Consider the following 22844-nt stretch of genomic DNA (forward strand, 5'->3'; position numbering starts at 1 on the left):
AGTTATTAAGGGTCTCGGCAGACAGCAGCGACTGACGAGGAACCCCAGCATGATAAATGACAATAGTTTAAGAATTTTTGTAGCTTGATGCCACGGCGGAACAATTATTACCAATGCAGCAAACAATATTGCATTGACGAGCTGTAATAGTTATTAAGAAATGTCATGTAAATTGGTAGGGACTGTTATGTATGATAATGGGGGCATGTGTGCCGTTCGAGAACTTGATCAGCATTTCTAAATTGTGTGAATGTTTTAATAGAGGGGGAATAGTGGTAGTTTAGTGTGTTTTCTTGATTTAACTGCATAGAACATCACAAATAATATTGATGTTGTTAACACGCCATATTTAGTATGTAATGACTGCTGGTCCCAAAACTACGAAGGGATGTGTCAATATTGTACATTATTTTTAGAATTGAAATTGTGATAACAGTTGCATATATGTAAAGTTGTAACACACAGTCTATTTGTGTGGTTAGGTGATGAGTAATGTGCTAAAATAAGACTTAATTTTTTTTACTGTGTATTTAACAATAGGGAGAATTTATTTGGAAAACGAAAAGTGATAGTTCGATGTGGTTTTGAGAATACTGTGGACATATATTGCAAATGTTGTAATGGAAAATATACACTTTCATGTTGTAAGGGAAATGATAATAGACGAAAGGGATTTGAAGGAAATTTGTCAGAAAGATATTCTCTCATGTACACCAGGGGCTGGCAGACATACATGGTTCAGGACAATGTTAGACAATAATGTGAGGAAGTCAGGAATAGAAGCAGGATCAATTGAACCTTTTAAATTAATGAAGCAAGGGAATCAGTGGGTGATATATGATATCATAATTTACCATTCCAATGAGAAACGGAAAGCAGTTTGGATGACGGAAAAATGGGACACTAGACAGCCAGTGATGGACAAAAGACCTTTTTGGCTATTGATGGACTGAGTTGTGTGCTGTCTCTAAGGGACATGAGGAAGCTTTTACAGTGCTGCTACCCCAAGGAAGTAAAATGCTTTGGAGGTAGTGGAACACATGGATATAGCTATTGGGTTACCTTCCTGAGCGGCTGCAGCTATGGTTCACGGTAATTGGACTTGAGGAAAGAACAAAAAAAGACTCTTATTGACACTGGTCTGTGATATGGATACATTTACGAATTGATTTCGGTGCACAATTTAAAAATCACAAAATATACATACAAATGAGAAGGATCGGGGATAAATGTTAGTCAGTACAATTGGATGGGGGGATAAAGGGCCTAGATTTTGCAGTATTCAGATAGTCAGAGACCAGATGTACCCTCGAGATGCTGTTTGGGATCCTGCCTAAGTTCCGATGCAATGACTCTTAGAAATTGCAAGGGATAGTATAATGGAGTTTGTGTGGGCGCGAGGGACTCCGAGGGTGAGAAGGGTGTTCCTGGAGCGGAGTAGAGATAGGGGGGAGCTGGCGCTGCCCAACCTCTGTGGGTAGCTACTGGGCCGCCAATGCGACGATAGTGCGCAAGTGGGTGATGGAGGGGGAAGGAGCTGCATGGAAGAGGCTGGAGATGGCGTCCTGTGTGGATAGGAGTCTGGGGGCGCTGGCAACGGCGCCGCTGCTGCTCCCTCCAAGGAGGTATACCACGAGCCCGGTGGTGGTGGCGGCTCTCAAAATTTGGGGGCAGTGGAGGCGGCATAGTGGGGGAAGTTGGGGCCTCGGCATGGACCCCATTACGGGGGAGCCACCGGTTCACCCCAGGAAGAACAGGTGGAGGGTTTTCGGGGTGGCACAGGGCAGGGATACGAAAGTTGGGGGACCGGTTTGTGGACGGGAAGTTCGTGAACTTGGGTGAGCTGGAGGAGAAGTACGGGCTCCCCCCGGGGAACACCTTCAGGTACTTACAGGTAAGGACGTGTGCCAGACGGCAGGTGGTGGAATTCCCGCGGCTACTGCCACACACAGTACAGGACAGGGTGCTCTCGGGGGGGTGGGTGGGAGTGGGGCAGATCTCGGAAACTTACCAGGTGATGCAGGAGAAGGAGGAGGCCTCGGTGGTGGAGTTGAAAGGTAAGTGGGAGGAGGAGTTGGGAGAGGAGATCGAAGAGGGGACGTGGGCAGATGCCCTAGGGAGGGTGAATTCTTCCTCTTCGTGCGCGAGGCTCAGCCTCATACAATTTAAGGTGCTGCACAGGGCACACATGACCGGGACAAGGATGAGCCGGTTCTTTGGGGGTGAGGACAGGTGTGTTAGGTGCTCAGGGAGCCCAGCAAATCACACCCATATGTTGTGGGCATGCCCAGCGCTGGAGGAATTTTGGAAGGGTGTAGCAAGGACGGTATTGAGGGTGGTAGGATCCAGGGTCAGACCGGGCTGGGGGCTTGCAATATTTGGGGTGGCAGAGGAGCCGGGAGTGCAGGAGGCGAAAGAGGCCGGAATTCTGGCCTTTGCGTCCCTGGTAGCCCGGCGAAGGATTCTCCTTCAGTGGAAAGATGAGAGGCCCCCAAGCATGGAATCCTGGATCAGCAATATGGCAGGGTTCATTAAATTGGAGAGGGTGAAATTCGCCTTGAGAGGGTCGGTACAAGGGTTCTTTAGGCGGTGGCAACCGTTCTTAGACTTTCTGGCAGAACGATAGACATTGGTCAATGGCAGCAGCAGCTCGGGGGGGGGGGGGGGGGGGGGGGGGGGGGGGGGGTTACTTTATTTTTGTTTATGTTATTTATACTGGAGGGTCTGAGGGGGTGTATACACCTGTTGTGTTAAGTCGGGGTGTTAATGTTAATTTATTATTTATGTACGGGGGTGGGGGGTTGCTTTTTTAGATTGTGTTTTGTACTTAACCCTGTTAGGTTCTTTTTTCTTTCTCATTTTGTTATTGATATTTTATGAAAACCTTCAATAAAAATTATTTAAAAAAAAAAGAAATTGCAACGGATGTTTGAAATCAAATGGTCAGTTCCACTGCTCTCGATAACCCTCCAACTTCAAGCTAGATTCGGAGACTCTGAACAGCTCTAACTTAATTAGCTAGATAGTTCCCCAGAAAAACAGAGGAATCCTACTCTAACTCCTGGGTAACGGTACAACTGATTCCCCACCATTGACTCCTGCCCCTCAGCCCCCTCGACCTGACTAGCCCCCACCACCCAACTCTCCCCTCCCCCACGAATCCCAAACTCCCCCTCAACCACACCTTCCTGCTCCTAATGTGACGATCCCTCCCAACCCACCTCCCACCCCACCTGCCTGCCCACTTACACAACTACGCATTCACTCGTCCATTCAAACACTCACCCACTGACTGAAAAGCGATTTTTTTTTTGTCCCTGAACACTTGCTTTAGTGAACACTTACCAGGCTACAACAGCTAGTGCCATTAAAATAGGGTTCGGCTGGTGTTCCACCGAAGATCCTGCACCTGAGGAAGCAGTTCAGTGGGAAAACCGTTTCACATTTCTGAAGCAGCCAGGATCAGAAGACCGAGCCTTAAATGTGAAGCTCGCTCATGGCATGGGACAGTAGGAACGGAGCGGCAATCCTATCTTCTTTGCCATTCCTCGAAAGATTCCAGCCATGGTTATTTTTCAGGTCATTACCCTTTTTCGCAGGAATGAAGGGGTGGGGGTAGAACAAAGAGGGACAGCCTGGTTTGTGTTTTATGTAATAGCACTGACTGTTAATGCAAATAATTAAACTGTCAGGATAGCATTAATAGATGCTGCTTTTCTTTCGGCATTTGACCACTTTTGAAAGCCCATTTAAAAACGAGGAAAGCTGTTCACCATCCAAAATTATTTTTTCTCTCAATGTTTTTATGTTGATCACCTACAGTAAGTCTTCAGCATACTGTGAATCAATACTAAGAGAAACTTGGGAAATAAAATTTCCTGAATGAGAAAAGCAGCCTCATCGTCACCCACAAATAGCACAAATGTGTCAATAAAATTCTCACAAGTTTTCCACGATCAGTTACAAAATGGAATCACATGACCTTCTCCCATCACCACTTTTGATAAGTGGCCTTCAAATTGGTCTGGAAGAGATTAATTGAAATCAAGGCATTGCAGCTCAAATTTAACTTTCTGTAATTGACCCTGAAGAAAATTGTTAAATGGATGGTAATGTTAGTAGTAAACATCTAATGTCATTTTAATAAAAGAAACCAGATGGAAGAAAAATAACAAAATATGTTCTCACTTAAGGTCATGCTTCATAAGGTTTCCTTTAAAGTAGGCAATTTCAAATATTGTCAGAATCAAACCATGCAGAAACATCACTATTCCAAAAGGAATTCCAGAAATATTTATACTTTTTACAAAACATTGCTGAACTGAAGTATGTTCCCTGCTGAACTCTGTTGAAAGCAGCTGTCTGCCAAATGCTGTGTTTCTAGGCAAACTTGTAAATAAAGGCAGAATAACTTTATAGAGGGTGACTAGTAACAAACTCTCTGCCACCCAAACCGATGCATTTTTTCATCGCGGGTGAGACAAAAGAACAAAGAAAAGTACAGCACAGGAACAGGCCCTTCGGCCCTCCAAGCCCATGCCGACCCTGCTGCCTGCCTGAACTAAAATCTTCTACACTTCCTGGGTCCGTATCCCTCTATCCCCATCCTATTCATGTATTTGTCAAGATGCCCCTTAAATGTCACTATCGTCCCTGCTTCCACCACCTCCTCCGGTAGTGAGTTCCAGGCACCCACTACCCTCTGCGTAACAAACTTGCCTCGTACATCTCCTCTAAACCTTACCCCTTGCACCTTAAACCTATGCCCCCAAGTAATTGACCCCTCTACCCTGGGGAAAAGTCTTTGACTATCCACTCTGTCTATGCCCCTCATAATTTTGTAGACGTCTATCAGGTCGCCCCTCAACCTCCGTTGTTCCAGTGAGAACAAACAGAGTTTATTCAACCACTCCTCATAGCTAATGCCCTCCATATCAGGCAACATCCTGGTAAATCTCTTCTGCACCCTCTCTAAGCCTCCACATCCTTCTGGTAGTGTGGCGACCAGAATTGAACACTATACTCCAAGTGTGGCCTAACTAAGGTTCTATACAGTTGCAACATGACGTGCCAATTCTTATACTCAATGCACGGGCCAATGAAGGCATGCCGTATGCCATCTTGACTACCTTCTCCACCTGTGTTGCCCCTTTCAGTGACCTGTGGACCTGTACACCCAGATCTCTCTGACTTTCAATACTCTTGAGGGTTCTACCAGTCACTGTATATTCCCAACCTACATTAGACCTTCCAAAATGCATTACATCACATTTGTCCGGATTAAACTCCATCTGCCATCTCTCCGCCCAAGTGGGTAGCACGGTAGCCTTGTGGATAGCACAATTGCTTCACAGCTCCAGGGTCCCAGGTTCGATTCCGGCTTGGGTCACTGTCTGTGTGGAGTCTGCACATCCTCCCCGTGTGTGCGTGGGTTTCCTCCGGGTGCTCCGGTTTCCTCCCACAGTCCAAAGATGTGCAGGTTAGGTGGATTGGCCATGATAAATTGCCCCTAGTGTCCAAAATTGCCCTTAGTGTTGGGTGGGGCTACTGGGTTATGGGGATAGGGTGGAGGTGTTGACCTTGGGTAGGGTGCTCTTTCCAGGAGCCGGTGCAGACTCGATGGGGCGAATGGCCTCCTTCTGCACTGTAAATTCTATGAAATTCTATGAAGTCTCCAAACGATCTAAATCCTGCTGTATCCTCTGACAGTCCTCATCGCTATCTGCAATTCCACCAACCTTTGTGTCGTCTGCAAACTTACTAATCAGACCAGTTACATTTTCCTCCAAATCATTTATATATCCTACGAACAGCAAAGGTCCCAGCACTGATCCCTGCGGAACACCACTAGTCACAGCCCTCCAATTAGAAAAGCACCCTTCCATTGCTACTCTCTGCCTTCTGTGACCTAGCCAGTTCTGTATCCAACTTGCCAGCTCACCCCTGATCCCATGTGTCTTCACCTTTTGTACCAGTCTACCATGAGGGACCTTGTCAAAGGCCTTACTGAAGTCCATATAGACAACATCCACTGCCCTACCTGCATCAATCATCTTTGTGACCTCTTCGAAAAACTCTATCAAGTTAGAGTGACACGACCTCCCCATCACAAATCCATGCTCCATCCATCACTAATACATCCATTTGCTTCCAAATGGGAGTAGATCCTGTCTCGAAGAAGTCTCTCCAGTAATTTCCCTACCACTGATGTAAGACTCACCGTTTCCCTGGATTATCCTTGCTAACTTTCTTAAACAAAGGAACAACATTGGCTATTCACCAGTCCTCCGGGACAGCACCTGAAGACAGTGAGGATCCAAAGATTTCTGTCAAGGCCTCAGCAATTTCCTCTCTAGCCTCCTTCAGTATTCTGGGGTAGATCCCATCAGGCCCTGGGGACTTATCTCCCTTCATATTTTTCAAGACGCCCAACACCTCGTCTTTTTGGATCTCAATGTGACCCAGGCTATCTGCACACCCTTCTCCAGACTCAACATCCACCAATTCCTTCTCTTTGGTGAATACTGATGCAAAGTATTCATTTAGTACCTCACCCATTTCCTCTGGCTCCACACATAGATTCCCTTGCCTATCCTTCAGTGGGCCAACCCTTTCCCTGGCTACTCTCTTGCTTTTTATGTATGTGTAAAAAGCCTTGGGATTTTCCTTAACCCTATTTGCCAATTACTTTTCGTGACCCCTTCTAGCCCTCCTGACTCCTTGCTTAAGTTCCTTCCTACTTTCCTTATATTCCACACAGACATCGTCTGTTCCCAGCCTTCTAGCCCTGACAAATGCCTCCTTTTTCTTTTTGCCGAGGCCTACAATATCTCTCGTTATCCCAGGTTCCCGAAATTTGCCGTATTTATCCTTCTTCTGCACAGGAACATGCCGGTCCTGAATTCCTTTCAACTGACATTTGAAAGCCTCCCACATGTCAGATGTTGATTTACCCTCAAACATCCGCCCCCAATCTAGGTTCTTCAGTTCCCGCCTAATATTGTTATAATTAGCCTTCCCCCAATTTAGCACATTCACCCTAGGACCACTCTTATCCTTGTCCACCAGCACTTGACCACCGAATTGTGGTCACTGCTCCCGAAATGCTCCCCTACTGAAACTTCTACCACCTGGCCGGACTCATTCCACAATACCAGGTCTAGTACAGCCCCTTCCCCAGTTGGACTGTCTACATATTGTTTTAAGAAGCCTTCCTGGATGCTCCTGACAAACTCTGCCCCGTCTAAGCCCCTAGCACTAAGTGAGTCCCAGACAATATTGGGGAAGTTGAAGTCTCCCAACCCACAACCCTGTTGTTTTTACTCTTTTCCAAAATCTGTCAACCTATCTGCTCCTCTATCTCCCGCTGGCTATTGGGAGGCCTGTAGTAAACCCCCAACATTGTGACTGCACCCTTCTTATTCCTGATCTCTACTCATATAGCCTCGCTGCCCTCTGAGGTGTCCTCCCGTAGTACAGACGTTTTGTCACCTTACAGCTCAAACTATATATTGTAACTTGGATTTTTAAATTCAGTGAATTGAACTTTGGCTTGAAAATCGGGCTGGAATCAGGTACATGCGGAAAAAAAATGGTTGTAACGTGGTCCTCCATTATTTTCACAGAAAACAAGCACCATTTTGTCTTGGAAACTGGCAGTGAAACCCAGATGTAGATTACAAATGAAAATACTTATGGGTGAGACAGAGATGGTGTGTTGTACATGAATGCACAATATAAAATGTAATATTGAACATTTTTTAGATTAATTCTGAATAATAATTATGCTGGGTATGTGATCAGCTAACATCAGCTAACTAATACACGGACAGACTTGTCTGCAGTTTTAGAGCTATCACTGTCTACTTTTTTTTTGTTTAACACACACCAAAGTGCTCAATTAAATTTTAATGAGGTCCATTAGGCTAATAAAGAACCCGTCAACAATCATTCTGCTCTCAGCACTACAGAAAACATTATCTGCAAATTCCTCAAATGTGCACCATACCTTAGCCAGAAATGAAAATAGTTTTCAAAATATTGCATCACGTTTCTTCACATTCTGGAAGCAATTACTGTGGATATAATCTTACTGGAGCTTTTTATGCACCAGATTCTACTGAAACTGTTTTGAGGTTTATTACTTGAAACAGAATTGGCCTTCATCTAAGTCTGGAATTTTGATGTGGTAATAAAATATGGCACAGCCATGCAAGCAGAATTTTACAACTTCAGATACATCATACAAGGATCCAGGATAAATAACCTCCATTATTTCAGTTGTGTCATTCTTTAATCTTTATATGCATTTGTGATTGTTTTACCACAAATGCCTGAACATGAATTATTCAAAATAATGCAGCCCCATTTTACTTATTTACCATTTTCTGCTTCATCCACTGATTTCTATAGGCTCCTGACAAAGAGCAAAGAATAATACAGGACAGAAACAGGCCCTTTGGCGCTTCAAGCCTACGCCGACCATGGCACCTGTCTAAACTAAAACCGTCTGCACTGAAATCAAGTACATTCCAGTCTGTATCCTTCCATTCCCACCCTATTCATATATTTGTCGAGATGCCCATTGAATGCCACTATCGTACCTACTCCCACCACCTCCCCAGGCAACGCGTTCCATATATTTACCAACCTGGGTAAAACATCTACGTCGCACATCTCTTCTAAAAACATTTCCCCACGCATTTTAAACCTATGTCCCTAGTACTTGACTCTCCTACCCTAGGAAAGAGCATCTGACTGTCCACTCTGTCCATGCCAGTCACAATCATGTAGACCTCTATCAGGTCGCCTCTCAACCTCCGTCGTTCCAATGAGAACAGACCGTGTTTATCTAACCTCTCCTCAGAGCTAATGCCCTTCTTAACAGACAACATTCTAGTAAACCGCTTCTGTACCCTCTACAAAGCATCCTCATCCTTCTGGTAGTGTGGCGACCAGGATTGTACGCAATATTCCAAATGAGGATAACGAAGGTCCTGTACAACTGCAACATAACTTGCCAAATTTTATATTGAATGCCCCGACTGATGAAGACCAGCATGCTGTATGCCTTCTTGACCACCTTATCCACATGCGCTGCCACTTTCAGTGATCGGTGGACGTGCACACCCAGATCTCTCTGCCTGTCAATATTCACAAGAGTTCTACCATTTACTGTGTAATTCCTACACACATTAGACATTCCAAAGTACATTACCTCACACTTGTCTGACATTAAAACTTTTCGAACAACTTCAATGGTCAGTGCTGCTTTGTCATTACTCTTTCGCAGCACTGAAACTTATGTTATCTGCTTCTAAAAATTAAAAAAAATCTGATTATCACTATTTTTTAAATCACGATTAATTTTGATTTCCAATATTATCACCTGGAATAATATATTGCATCATACAATTTACTATTTATATTGAAACTGCGGCAACCATGTTTGAGGAGCTCAGTTTAGATATCAAAACAACTGGAGTCATCATCACAAATTTAGAAAATAAATACTAAAATTGGCAAAATAAATTTTAGTTTTTTCCTAATATTGTTTCAATCCATAATATTATAAAGTAAGATACAGAAACAGTAGTTGCACATCCGACACTGTGCAAATTAATGAAAGCTATCATTAATGATAAACCTTCTCTAGTGTGAAAAAATACTGTTTATAGTGTGGGCTAATGTGCGGTCAATTCCAGCCCCATTTGACCTGGGATCTCAACACAATTGAAATTAATAAATATTTCTCAGAAAAACATCCAAAGTCTTCGGCCCTTGGCTGCCCAATAACTGTAGTCACCAGAGATTCATTCAGGTCGCTGCAGTTTCAGAAATATAGCAAGCAGCTTTTCTGGAACAAGAGAGCAGGTCCTTTTCTCGGATTGTCCAGGTCTCCAACTCTGCTTTCCTCTGGAAATCATCCCACTCAAGTAGGACCCCATCACCACCTGTTACCTGGCAGAGTACAGCCCTTTGGCCAATTCACTGTCCACCAACCAACCAATCGAACTGAGTCCTACCCCATTTCATGGGTGCCACAAAGTCTGAGTTTCACTTCTCGAAAACTAGCTCATTCCTCCAGTGGAGCAGGCAGAGAGGGGAGTGAATTTTTGGTAAAGAGAGCAGAGGGTAAGCTGAATTTTTGTTTTTAACAAACTTTTTTTCGGACCTGTTTTTGTTTCAGAGCAGCAGGAAACCGGAAGTCGGCTGTGGGGATTTCTGGGAAGGTGTGTAGTTTTCTTTAAAAGGCACTTGCCTCCAAGGTTCAGACCTCATTCTTCCAGCGGAGCAGGCAGAGAGGGGAGTGATTTTTTGCTAAGGAGAGGAGAGGGTAAGCTGAATTTTTGTTTTGAACTAACTTTGTTTTCGGAGTTGTTTTTGTTTCAGAGCAGCAGGAAACCGGAAGTCGGCCGTGGGGATTTCTGGGAAAGTGTGTAGTACCTGTACATAAGTTGGGCAGTTGTTAAACCCGAGACACTGCACTTGTAGTGTCCCCCACCCTTCCACCTCCTCTAACCTAAGGGGTTGAGTGAATATCAGGTAAGCTCTTCCTTTCTTTTTCTTGTTTTAACCGCACGTTATCTTGGGGGGATGGCAGGGAAGGCAGTGCAATGTTCCTCCTGCAGAATGTTTGAGGAGCGGGACGCCGTCAGTGTCCCTGCTGATTTCACTTGTGGGAAGTGCACCCATCTCCAGCTCCTCAAAAACCGCGTTAGGGAACTGGAGCTGGAGCTGGATGAACTTCGGATCATTCGGGAGGCAGAGGTGGTCATAGATAGTAGCTTCAGGGATGCAGAGGTGGTCATAGATAGTAGCTTCAGGGATGCAGATACTCCAAAGAATGAAGGTAGATGGGTGACGGTGAGAGGGGCTGGGAGGAAGCAGTCAGGACAGGGATTCCCTGTGGTCGTTCCCCTTAGTAACAAGTATACCGCTTTGGATACTGGTGGGGGGGGGGGCTTACCAGGGGTAAGCCATGGGGTACAGGTCTCTAGCACAGAGTCTGTCTCTGTTGCTCAGAAGGGAAGGGGGGAGAAGAGTAGAGCATTAGTCATTGGAGACTCTATAGTTAGGGGGATAGATAGGAGATTCTGTGGGAACGGGGGAGACTCGCGGTTGGTGTGTTGCCTCCCAGGTGCCAGGGTCCGTGATGTCTCGGATCGTGTTTTCGGGATCCTTAAGGGGGAGGGGGAGCAGCCCCAAGTCGTGGTCCACATAGGTACCAACGACATAGGTAGGAAAAGGTAGGAAAAGGGATAGGGATGTAAGGCAGGAATTCAGGGAGCTAGGGTGGAATCTTAAAGTTAGAACAAACAGAGTTATTATCTCTGGGCTGTTACCCGTGCCATGTGCTAGCGAGACGAGGAATAGGGAGAGAGAGCAGTTGAACACGTGGCTACAGGGTTGGTGCAGGAGGGAGGGATTCAGATACCTGGATAATTTGGGGCTCATTCTGGGGTAGGTGGAACCTCTACAAACGGGATGGTCTACACCTGGACCAGAGGGGTACCAATATCTTGGGGGGGAAATTTGCTAATGCTCTTCGGGAGGGTTTAAACTAATTCAGCAGGGGGTTGGGAACCTGAATTGTAGCCCCAGTATACAGGAGGTTGAGAGTAGTGAGGTCATGAGTAAGGTTTCAAGGTTGCAGGAGTGTACCTGCAGGCAGGAAGGTGGTTTAAAGTGTGTCTACTTCAACGCCAGGAGCATCTGGAATAAGGTGGGTGAACTTGCAGCATGGGTTGGTACCTGGGACTTCGATGTTGTGGCCATTTCGGAGACATGGATAGAGCAGGGACAGGAATGGTTGTTGCAGATTCCGGGGTTTAGATATTTCGGTAAGCTCAGGGAAGGTGGTAAAAGAGGGGGAGGGGTGGCATTGTTAGTCAAGGACAGTATTACGGTGGCAGAAAGGACGTTTGATGAGGACTCGTCTACTGAGGTAGTATGGGCTAAGGTTAGAAACAGGAAAGGAGAGGTCACCCTGTTAGGGGTTTTCTATAGACCTCGAAAAAGTTCCAGAGATGTAGAGGAAAGGATTGCAAAGATGATTCTGGATAGGAGCGAAAGCAACAGGGTAGTTGTTATGGGGGACTTTAACTTTCCAAATATTGACTGGAAACTCTATACTTCGAATACTTTAGATGGGTCAGTTTTTGTCCGATGTGTGCAGGAGGGCTCCTGACACAGTATGTGGAGGGGCCAACAAGAGGCGAGGCCACATTGGATTTGGTACTGGGTAATGAACCAGGACAGGTGTTAGATTTGGAGGTAGGTGAGCACTTTGGTTCACTTTAGCGATGGAAAGGGATAGGTATATACCGCAGGGCAAGAGTTATATCGGGGGGAAAGGCAATTATGATGCGATGAGGCAAGACTTAGGATGCATAGGATGGGGAAGGAAACTGCAGGGGATGGGCACAATTGAAATGTGGAGCTTGTTCAAGGAACAGCTACTGCGTGTCCTTGATAAGTATGTACCTGTCAGGCAGGGAGTGGTCGAGCGAGGGAACCGTGGTTTACTAAAGTAGTTGAATCACTTGTCAAGAGGAAGAAGGAGGCTTATGTAAAGGTGAGACGTGAAGGTTCAGTTAGGGCGCTCGAGAGTTACAAGTTAGCTAGGAAGGACCTAAAGAGAGAGCTAAGAAGAGCCAGGAGGGGACACGAGAAGTCTTTGGCAGGTAGGATCAAGGATAACCCTAAAGCTTTCTATAGGTATATCAGGAATAAAAGAATGACGAGGGTAAGAGTAGGGCCAGTCAAGGACAGTAGTGGGAAGTTGTGTGTGGAAACACTGATATGGATATTAAAGGTGCAGGTTCAATCACATGCTGTGGTTTACCTATCATCTGACAGATATGACAGGGTCGACAGAACTGCATTACATTCTTGTGCAGTCCTGGCCAGGAAGAATGTTTGTGACTGAAGCCCGGGTTTCCCGAATTTCCACATGTCCTGCATTGGTATCTCATGTGCTATCCGCAGTACTTCCCTACATTGTTTGGGCTGTACCACTATCTGATGAACAACGATCTATTCCTCGTCCCCAGGTCTATGAGGATGTCTCCACTCCTTCATCAGAACTCAGTTCTTAATGTAATTGCACTCTGGAACCCCCTCAGCCTCAACTTCTGAGAGAGCTGACTGTGTTAGTCTATGTGTCTCTGGATCTGCTTCCTGGGACCCAATTAAGGAAGTCCTACAAACATTTAAATCAGAATTATCCTCATTCTCAACAATAGTTTCAGCTACTCTACCATCTGATTGCGGCATGATTTTAATCTTCGGCATTGAACTTTGTTTAGTCATTGCCCTTGTCACCACACATGATGGAAAAATATCAGGAATTTGTTCCTGTAACCGTTCTGTCTCCTTTATCTTCCCTCGGACTCTCTGTAATCATGCGTGAAGCTACAACCTTCACTGCTGCCAAATCATTCCCCAAAGGTAAGCCTACTCCATCCATTGGTAACTTTTTAACCACTCCGATAACGACTGGACCTGACACTAAATCACACACCAATTGCACTTGGTGGAATGGAACTGGGAGAGAATCTCTTATCTCATTTACGAATACCTGAGCTTTCATTTAACTTTCTGGAGGGAAAACCAAACCTTTAATTGAGGGGAGATAGATATAGGACAGATGTCAGAGGTAGGTTCTTTACTCAGAGAGTAGTAAGGGCGTGGAATGCCCTGCCTGCAACAGTAGTGGACTCACCAACATTAAGGGCATTTAAATGGTCATTGGATAAACATATGGATGATAAGGGAATAGTGTAGATGGGCTTTAGCGCTGTAATGTTCTCTGTTCTACAGTAAGAGAGCTCGCATAGCACCTGTGACCCTGAAAATAGTTATGGGTTTGGCTACATCAGTTGATGAAAATGGGCTGATCGTCCCCTTACACAAAACCCTGTACGTCTCCCAAGTACAGTTTAAGCTACAGTCTGCCCTGTTGTATTCTCCACTTTTGTTTGCTTTTCACTGTCACATTTCCTATCGTTTTCAAAATTATGGAGGCGATGAAATAAAGGACTAAATTAATGGATCAGCTCATAATAGTCAGCCATAATTGCTGCTTGTCCAGCTGTTGTCGCCCTTTGGTCTTCAACATGGGTTCTTATCGTAGAAGGTAGGAAATTCTTAAATTCCTCTATGAGAATGACCTCTTTTGGAGCCTCGTAAGTAGTTGAAACTCAGAGTGCTCGTACCCATCTATCAAAATTGTTCTGCTTAACCATTTCCATTTCGGCATACGTCTGCCCTGCTGTCTCCTTAAATTCCGAAACTTTTGCCTATATGCCTTGGGAACCAATTCATATGCACCCAGAATAGCCTTTTTTACCTCATCATAATTCTTAGACACCCCCTATGACAGGCAAGCATACACTTTCTGTGCCCACCCTGTCAATTTACTCTGCATGGGTAATGTCCACTTTTCTTTTAGCCATTCCATTAATCATGCTATTTTCTCAAATGCTTCGAAAAGGTTTTGTACTTCCTTCTCGTCAAACTTTGGGAGGGGCTGTATCAATTTAAACATATCGCCACTGGGTCCCGTTCTAGGATTAAACATCCTTCTAGCACCCGGCAGCTCCCTATTAATTTCCAGTGACTTCAGCTGGAACTCGCTCTCTTTTGCTTTTTTCCCCGCTCTTTTGCTTTTTTTTCTCTCTCTCCAATTCCAAACTCCTCATTCTAATTTCCATTTGAAAAGCTTGTTTTGGCTGCATCTCAATTTATTTTTATTTTTGCTGCAACTCTGATTGTTTCATTTGTAATTGGATTTTAGCTAATTTTACTGATGGTTGCCCTGACCCAGACCGTGTTTTTGTATTTCTTTCATAAATGCTGAATAATCACTTCCGTTATCTCTACCTTCCTGGCTTTAGCTGATACCTCTATTTTTAATTCACAGGCCAATTCGACTAACTTGTCTTTACAAAGCCCTTTTAAATAAACCAAAGACAAGTCGCATCCCTGAAGAAAGCCCTTGGCAGCTTCCACAGCCATCCTGTTACATCACTACAAACCAGACGTCTCTTTTTTAATTTAACCCAAACGTCACAGTCTACCGTTCCAAAGATCACGGGCCCGAGTCTCCAAATTATGTTACAACCCCAAAATCTAAAATAGAGCAAATTAATGAAAGCTACCATTAATGACATGCCTCCTTTACGGTGAAAAAATACTGTTTATAGTGTTATGCCCCCCTGGGCTAGTGTGCGGCCCACTTGACCAGGGGTCACAACACAATTGAAATTAGTTCATATTTCTGCGGTAAAAAAACCAAAGTCTTTGGCCCTTGGCTGCCCATTAACTGTCGTCACCAAGTTTGTAAATTTAAACAATTAAGTTAAGTTTAAGTTTATTAATAACAATAATTGTAATTAAATATACAGCAAATACAACGGGTGACTATTATCCAATTCCTAAACCCACCCCATTTAAACTCATCCCACCCTCTATACACATGCACACAGTGGGTTAAAATAATAAGTAAAAGGTGGGAAATCATCCCACTCAGATAGAACCCAATCACCATCTGTTATTGGGTGGTGGGGCCGGTTTAGCTCACTTAGCTTAGACAGTTGGTTTGTTATGCAGTGCAAGGCCAGCAACGTGGGTTCAATTCCTGTACTGGCTGAGGTTATTCGTAAAGGCCCCACTTTCTCAACCTTGCCCCTCACCAAAGTTATGGTGATCCTCAGGTTAAATCACCACCAGTCAGCTATCTATGGGATGCCATAGACCAGCCTATGGTCATCTGGGACGATGGCGACTTTATTTTATTGTTACCGGGCAGAATACGGCATTTTGGCCAATTCATTGGCCACCAGTCAAACAATCGAACCCAGTTCCACCCCATCACTCAGGTGCCACAAAGTCTGAGTTCTGCTGCTCAAAGGCTAGCTCCATTTTTTTTTTAAATAATATTTTATTGAAAATTTTTGGTCAACCAACACAGTACATTGTGCATCCTTTACACAACATTGTAACAATACAGATAATAATGACCTTTTTTAAATTTAAACAAAAACAACAACAAATAAATAAATATTAAATAACAAAAAATAAAAACTAGCCCTAATTGGCAACTGCCTTGTCTCAGGCCACCCCCCCCCCCCATCCCTCCCCCCCCCCCCCCCCCCCCCCCAAGTCCTGGGCCGCTGCTGCTGCCTTCTTTGTTCTCCCCTATCTATCTTTCCGCAAGATATTCGACGAACGGTTGCCACCGCCTAGTAAACCCTTGAGCCGACCCCCTTAGGACGAACTTAATCCGCTCTAACTTTATGAACCCCGCCATATCATTTATCCAGGTCTCCACCCCCGGGGGCTTGGCTTCTTTCCACATTAGCAATATTCTGCGCCGGGCTACTAGGGACGCAAAGGCCAAAACATCGGCCTCTTTCGCCTCCTGCACTCCCGGCTCTTGTGCAACCCCAAATATAGCCAACCCCCAGCTTGGTTCGACCCGGACTCCTACTACTTTCGAAAGCACCTTTGTCACCCCCATCCAAAACCCCTGTAGTGCCGGGCATGACCAAAACATATGGGTAAGATTCGCTGGGCTTCTCGAGCACCTCGCACACCTATCCGCCACCCCAAAAAATTTACTGAGCCGTGTTCCAGTCATATGTGCCCTGTGTAATACCTTAAACTGAATCAGGCTTAGCCTGGCGCACGAGGACGACGAGTTTACCCTGTTTAGGGCATCTGCCCACATCCCCTCCTCAATCTCCTCCCCTAGCTCTTCTTCCCGTTTCCCTTTTAGTTCGTCCATCATAGTCTCCCCTTCGTCTCTCATTTCCCTATATATATCCGACACCTTACCGTCCCCCACCCATTTCTTTGAGATGACTCTGTCCTGCACCTCTTGTGTCGGGAGCTGCGGGAATTCCCTCACCTGCTGCCTCGCAAAAGCCCTCAATTGCATGTACCTGAATGCATTCCCTTGGGGCAACCCATATTTCTCGGTCAGCGCTCCCAGACTCGCAAACTTCCCATCCACAAATAGATCTTTCAATTGCGTTATACCTGCTCTTTGCCACATTCCATATCCCCCATCCATTCCCCCCGGGGCAAACCTATGGTTGTTTCTTATCGGGGACCCCCCCAGTGCTCCGGTCTTTCCCCTATGTCGTCTCCACTGTCCCCAAATCTTCAGTGTAGCTACCACCACCGGACTCGTGGTATAGTTCCTTGGTGAGAACGGCAATGGGGCTGTCACCATAGCCTGCAGGCTGGTCCCCCTACAGGACGCCCTCTCTAATCTCTTCCACGCCGCTCCTTCCTCCTCTCCCATCCACTTACTCACCATTGAAATATTAGCGGCCCAATAATACTCACTTAGGCTCGGTAGTGCCAGCCCCCCCCTATCCCTACTACGCTGTAAGAATCCCTTCCTCACTCTCGGAGTCTTCCCGGCCCAAACAAAACCCATAATACTCTTTTCTATCCTTTTGAAAAAAGCCTTCGTGATCACCACCGGGAGACACTGAAACACAAAAAGGAATCTCGGGAGGACCACCATCTTAACTGCCTGCACCCTCCCCGCCATTGACAATGCTACCATATCCCATCTCTTGAAATCTTCCTCCATCTGTTCCACCAACCGCGTCAAATTTAGCCTGTGCAATGTGCCCCAATTCTTAGCTATCTGGATCCCCAGGTAACGAAAGTCTCTTGTTACCTTCCTCAACGGTAGGTCTTCTATTTCTCTACTCTGCTCCCCTGGATGCACCACAAACAGCTCACTCTTTCCCATGTTCAATTTATACCCTGAAAAATCCCCAAACTCCCCAAGTATCCGCATTATTTCTGGCATCCCCTCCGCTGGATCCGCCACATATAGTAGCAGATCATCCGCATATAAAGATACCCGGTGTTCTTCTCCTCCCCTAAGTATTCCCCTCCATCCCTTGGAACCTCTCAGCGCTATCGCCAGGGGCTCAATCGCCAGTGCAAACAGTAATGGGGACAGAGGACATCCCTGACTTGTCCCTCTATGGAGCCGAAAATATGCCGATCCCCGTCCATTCGTGACCACACTCGCCACTGGGGCCCTATACAACAGCTGCACCCATCTAACATACCCCTCTCCGAACCCAAATCTCCTCAACACCTCCCACAGATAATCCCACTCCACTCTATCAAATGCTTTCTCGGCATCCATCGCCACTACTATCTCCGTTTTACCCTCTGGTGGGGCCATCATCATTACCCCTAACAACCTCCGTATGTTCGTGTTCAGCTGTCTCCCCTTCACAAACCCAGTTTGGTCCTCATGAACCACCCCCGGGACACATTCCTCTATTCTCATTGCCATTACCTTGGCCAAGACCTTGGCATCTACATTGAGGAGGGAGATTGGTCTGTAGGACCCGCATTGTAGCGGATCCTTTTCCTTCTTTAAAAGAAGCGATATCGTTGCTTCTGACATAGTCGGGGGCAGTTGTCCCCTTTCCTTTGCCTCGTTGAAGGTCCTCGTCAGTAGCGGGGCGAGCAAGTCCAAATATTTTCTGTAAAATTCAACTGGGAATCCGTCCGGTCCCGGGGCCTTTCCCGTCTGCATGTTCCTAATTCCTTTCACCACTTCTTCTACCGTGATCTGTGCTCCCAATCCCATCCTTTCCTGCTCTTCCACCTTGGGAATTTCCAGCCGATCCAAAAACTCCATCATTCTCTCCCTCCCATCCGGGGGTTGAGCTTCATACAATTTTTTATAAAATGTCTTAAACACTTCATTCACTCTCTCCGCTCCCCGCTCCGTCTCTCCATCTTCGTCTCTCACCCCCCCTATTTCCCTCGCTGCTCCCCTTTTCCTCAATTGGTGTGCCAGCAATCTGCTCGCCTTCTCTCCATATTCATACTGTACACCCTGCGCCTTCCTCCATTGTGCCTCTGCAGTGCCTGTGGTCAGCAAGTCAAATTCCACATGCAGCCTTTGCCTTTCCCTATACAGTCCCTCCTCCGGTGCTTCCGCATACTGTCTGTCCACCCTCAAAAGTTCTTGCAACAACCGCTCCCGTTCCTTACTCTCCTGCTTCCCTTTATGTGTCCTTATTGATATCAGCTCCCCCCTAACCACCGCCTTCAACGCCTCCCAGACCACTCCCACCTGAACCTCCCCATTGTCATTGAGTTCCAAGTACTTTTCAATGCATCCCCTCACCCTTAAGCACACCCCCTCATCCGCCATTAGTCCCATATCCATTCTCCAGGGTGGACGCCCTCTTGTTTCCTCCCCTATCTCCAAGTCTACCCAGTGTGGGGCATGATCCGAAATGGCTATAGCCGTATATTCCGTTCCCCTCACCCTCGGGATCAATGCCCTACCCAACACAAAAAAGTCTATGCGTGAATAGACTTTATGGACATAGGAGAAAAACGAGAACTCCTTACTCCTAGGTCTACTGAATCTCCACGGGTCCACCCCTCCCATCTGCTCCATAAAATCCTTAAGCACCTTGGCTGCTGCCGGCCTCCTACCAGTCCTGGACTTCGACCTATCCAGCCTTGGTTCCAACACCGTGTTAAAGTCTCCCCCCATTATCAGCTTTCCGGTCTCTAGGTCTGGGATGCGTCCTAGCATTCGCCTCATAAAATTGGCATCGTCCCAATTCGGGGCATACACGTTTACCAACACCACCATCTCTCCCTGTAATTTGCCACTCACCATCACGTATCTGCCCCCGTTATCCGCCACTATAGTCTTTGCCTTGAACATTACCCGCTTCCCCACTAATATAGCCACCCCCCTGTTTTTCGCATCCAGCCACGAATGGAACACCTGCCCTACCCATCCTTTGCGCAACCTAACCTGATCTATCAGTTTCAGGTGTGTTTCCTGTAACATGACCACATCTGCTTTAAGTTTCTTAAGGTGTGCGAGTACTCGTGCCCTCTTTATCGGCCCGTTAAGCCCCCTCACGTTCCACGTGATCAGCAGAGTTGGGGGGCTTCCCACCCCCCCCCCCTTGCCGGTTAGCCATCATCTTTTTCCAGCTTCTCGCCCAGTTCCCACGCGGCTGTATTTCTCCCAGACGGTGCCCCCCCCGCCCATCCTTTCCCGCACCCACTCCCCCCTTTCCCCAGCAGCAGCAACCCAGTAATTCCCCCCTCCCCCCCCCCCCCGCTAGCGTAATTACTCCCCCCATGTTGCTCCCAGAAGTCAGCAAACTCTGGCTGACCTCGGCTTCCCCCCGTGATCACGGCTCGCCCCGTGCGGCGCCCCCTCCTTCCTGCTTCTCTATTCCCGCCATAATTATCATAGCGCGGGAACCAAGCCCGCGCCTCTCCCTCGGCCCCGCCTCCCATGGCCAACGCCCCATCTCCTCTCCCTCCCCACCTCCCCCCATCACCACCTGTGGGAGAAAGAAAAGTTACCATACCGCAGGATTAATCATACAATCCCTCTTCGCCCCCCCCCCCCCCCCCACTCGTCCCACCACTTTGTCCAAACGTTCATTTTCGTAGTCCAATCATTCCAATTTTTCTTCCACAATAAAAGTCCACGCTTCATCCGCCGTCTCAAAGTAGTGGTGCCTCCCTTGATATGTGACCCACAGTCTTGCCGGTTGCAGCATTCCAAACTTTATCTTTTTTTTGTGAAGTACCGCTTTGGCCCGATTAAAGCTCGCCCTCCTTCTCGCCACCTCCACACTCCAATCTTGATAGACGCGGATCACCGCGTTCTCCCATTTACTACACCGAGTTTTCTTCGCCCATCTAAGGACCATTTCTCTATCCTTAAAACGGAGAAATCTCACCACTATGGCTCTGGGAGCTTCTCCTGCTCTCGGTCCTCGCACCATAACTCGGTATGCTCCCTCCACCTCCAACGGACCCGTCGGGGCCTCCACTCCCATTAACGAGTGCAGCATCGTGCTCACATATGCCCCGACGTCCGCCCCCTCCACACCTTCAGGAAGGCCAAGAATCCTCAAGTTGTTCCTCCTTGCGTTATTTTCCAGTGCCTCCAACCTCTCCACAGATCGTTTCTGGTGTGCCTCCTGTATCTCCGACTTCACCACCAGGCCCTGTATGTCGTTTTCATTCTCTGCTGCTTTCGCCTTCACGACCCGAAGCTCCTGCTCCTGGGTCTTTTGTTCCTCTTTCAGCCCTTCAATCGCCTGTAATATCGGGGCCAACAACTCTTTCTTCATTTCCTTTTTTATCTCCTCCACGCAGCGTTTCAAAAACTCTTGTTGTTCAGGGCCCCATATGAAACTGCCACCTTCCGACGCCATCTTGGTTTCTGCTTGCCTTCCTTGCCGTTGTTCCAAAGGATCCGCTGCAATCCGGCCACTTTCCTCTCCTTTTTCCATCCGTGTCCAGGGGGAACACCCTTCTGGTTTACCGCACGGTGTTTTCAGCCGTTAAAATTGCCGTTGGGGCTCCTATCAAGAGCCCAAAAGTCCGTTTCACAGGGAGCTGCCGAAACGTGCGACTCAGCTGGTCATCGCCGCACCCGGAAGTCAAAAAGGCTAGCTCCATGATACTATGTTGCAACTTTTTGAATTACATGTCCGTTAAGCACGCATGGATCAAAATGATAATGGCAAACAAAAATAAAGGGGAAATATGGGAATCATCAGGGAGAACCCTTATAATAGGCAATGCTTCAGGTACAATTTCTTGTAATAAATATCACTTGAATCCTTCTAAATATGAAATCAGTTCTTGATCCACTAGATGGAATTATTACGAATACAGTAAATTCAGACTGACTGGGTCGATGTTGAATACAGTCATTATTACTTACTTTTTCCATTGCAGCCAAAAGAATATGCGCATGCCCAGAGTATTCTGAAATAGAAAATTAAATCAGACTTATTGTGATGTTCACTGAATTATAACAAGTAGCAATTTTTAAAACTGCAAAAAAGCATTGTCTTTTTAAGAAGTGTAAATCCACACTTCATCAATGAAACAAATTTATATTTAATTCTTTTTGAAGTCAATCCAATCACAATTATGTTTGCAAACTAAATCTAAAGTCAGTTTCACTAGTGAAATGAATACAGAATATATTTGGGAAGATTATCAGCTGTAATTTAAAATCAGTAAATTTTGAATTCATTCAGACACCTTGAAACATTGCATTTGAAAAAAATCTCAACTTTTCTGTCAGTTTCCTCCCCTCATCGCCTTTCATGATCGGTTTAATGTTCATGCAAGAATATAGACAACAATTGTCCGTAAGCACTTTTATCATAGTGGATACCACAGCCAAGCATAATGCAACCCGTCAAACTCGACATGCACAATTCCAGCAGAGGACAGTGGATGGAAACGCACTGGAACACCGTGGCTCGGATCAACTAAATCAGCATTGACAAATGACCTTGGACTCTCCAAGTTTGAGTAGCTCAGCTATTCGGTGTTTTAACAAGATGATGCTGGCCGAGAATTATTGCACATATGAGTTTAAATTTAAAGTTCAGCATTTACTTTCATCAACAGATATTGTGAAGACACTTATTATTTACAAGATGGGATAGAACATTTGAAATATTTGTTCGTCTGTTCATTTGATAACGGGGGAATGAGGGAAGAGGTTGGGGGGGGCAGGGAAGAGGTTGGGGGGGCGAGGGAAGAGATGGGGGGCGAGGGAAGAGATGGGGGGCAAGGGAAGAGATGGGGGTGAGGGAAGAGTTGGGGGGGCGAGGGAAGAGTTGGGGGGGCGAGGGAAGAGTTGGGGGGGCGAGGGAAGAGATGGGGGGGCGAGGGAAGAGATGGGGGGGCGAGGGAAGAGATGGGGGGGCGAGGGAAGAGATGGGGGGGCGAGGGAAGAGATGGGGGGCAAGGGAAGAGATGGCGGGGCAAGGGAA

At 46.4% G+C, this 22844-nt stretch overlaps 1 protein-coding gene across 2 annotated transcripts in view; it reads right to left on the bottom strand.

Annotated features, from left to right (window-relative positions):
- The window catches only part of LOC140394017 (E3 ubiquitin-protein ligase MGRN1-like), a 247376-nt gene that overhangs the window by 97580 nt on the left and 126952 nt on the right, over positions 1 to 22844 (bottom strand). For both annotated transcript variants that reach the window (XM_072480789.1, XM_072480788.1), the window contains exon 7: positions 21776 to 21819. In XM_072480789.1, coding sequence (XP_072336890.1) covers positions 21776 to 21819 — 44 coding nt within the window. The remainder of the gene's footprint in view (positions 1 to 21775; positions 21820 to 22844) is intronic.

Source organism: Scyliorhinus torazame, chromosome 17 (genome assembly GCF_047496885.1).
Source record: "Scyliorhinus torazame isolate Kashiwa2021f chromosome 17, sScyTor2.1, whole genome shotgun sequence".
In the NCBI taxonomy this organism is placed as follows: domain Eukaryota; kingdom Metazoa; phylum Chordata; class Chondrichthyes; order Carcharhiniformes; family Scyliorhinidae; genus Scyliorhinus; species Scyliorhinus torazame.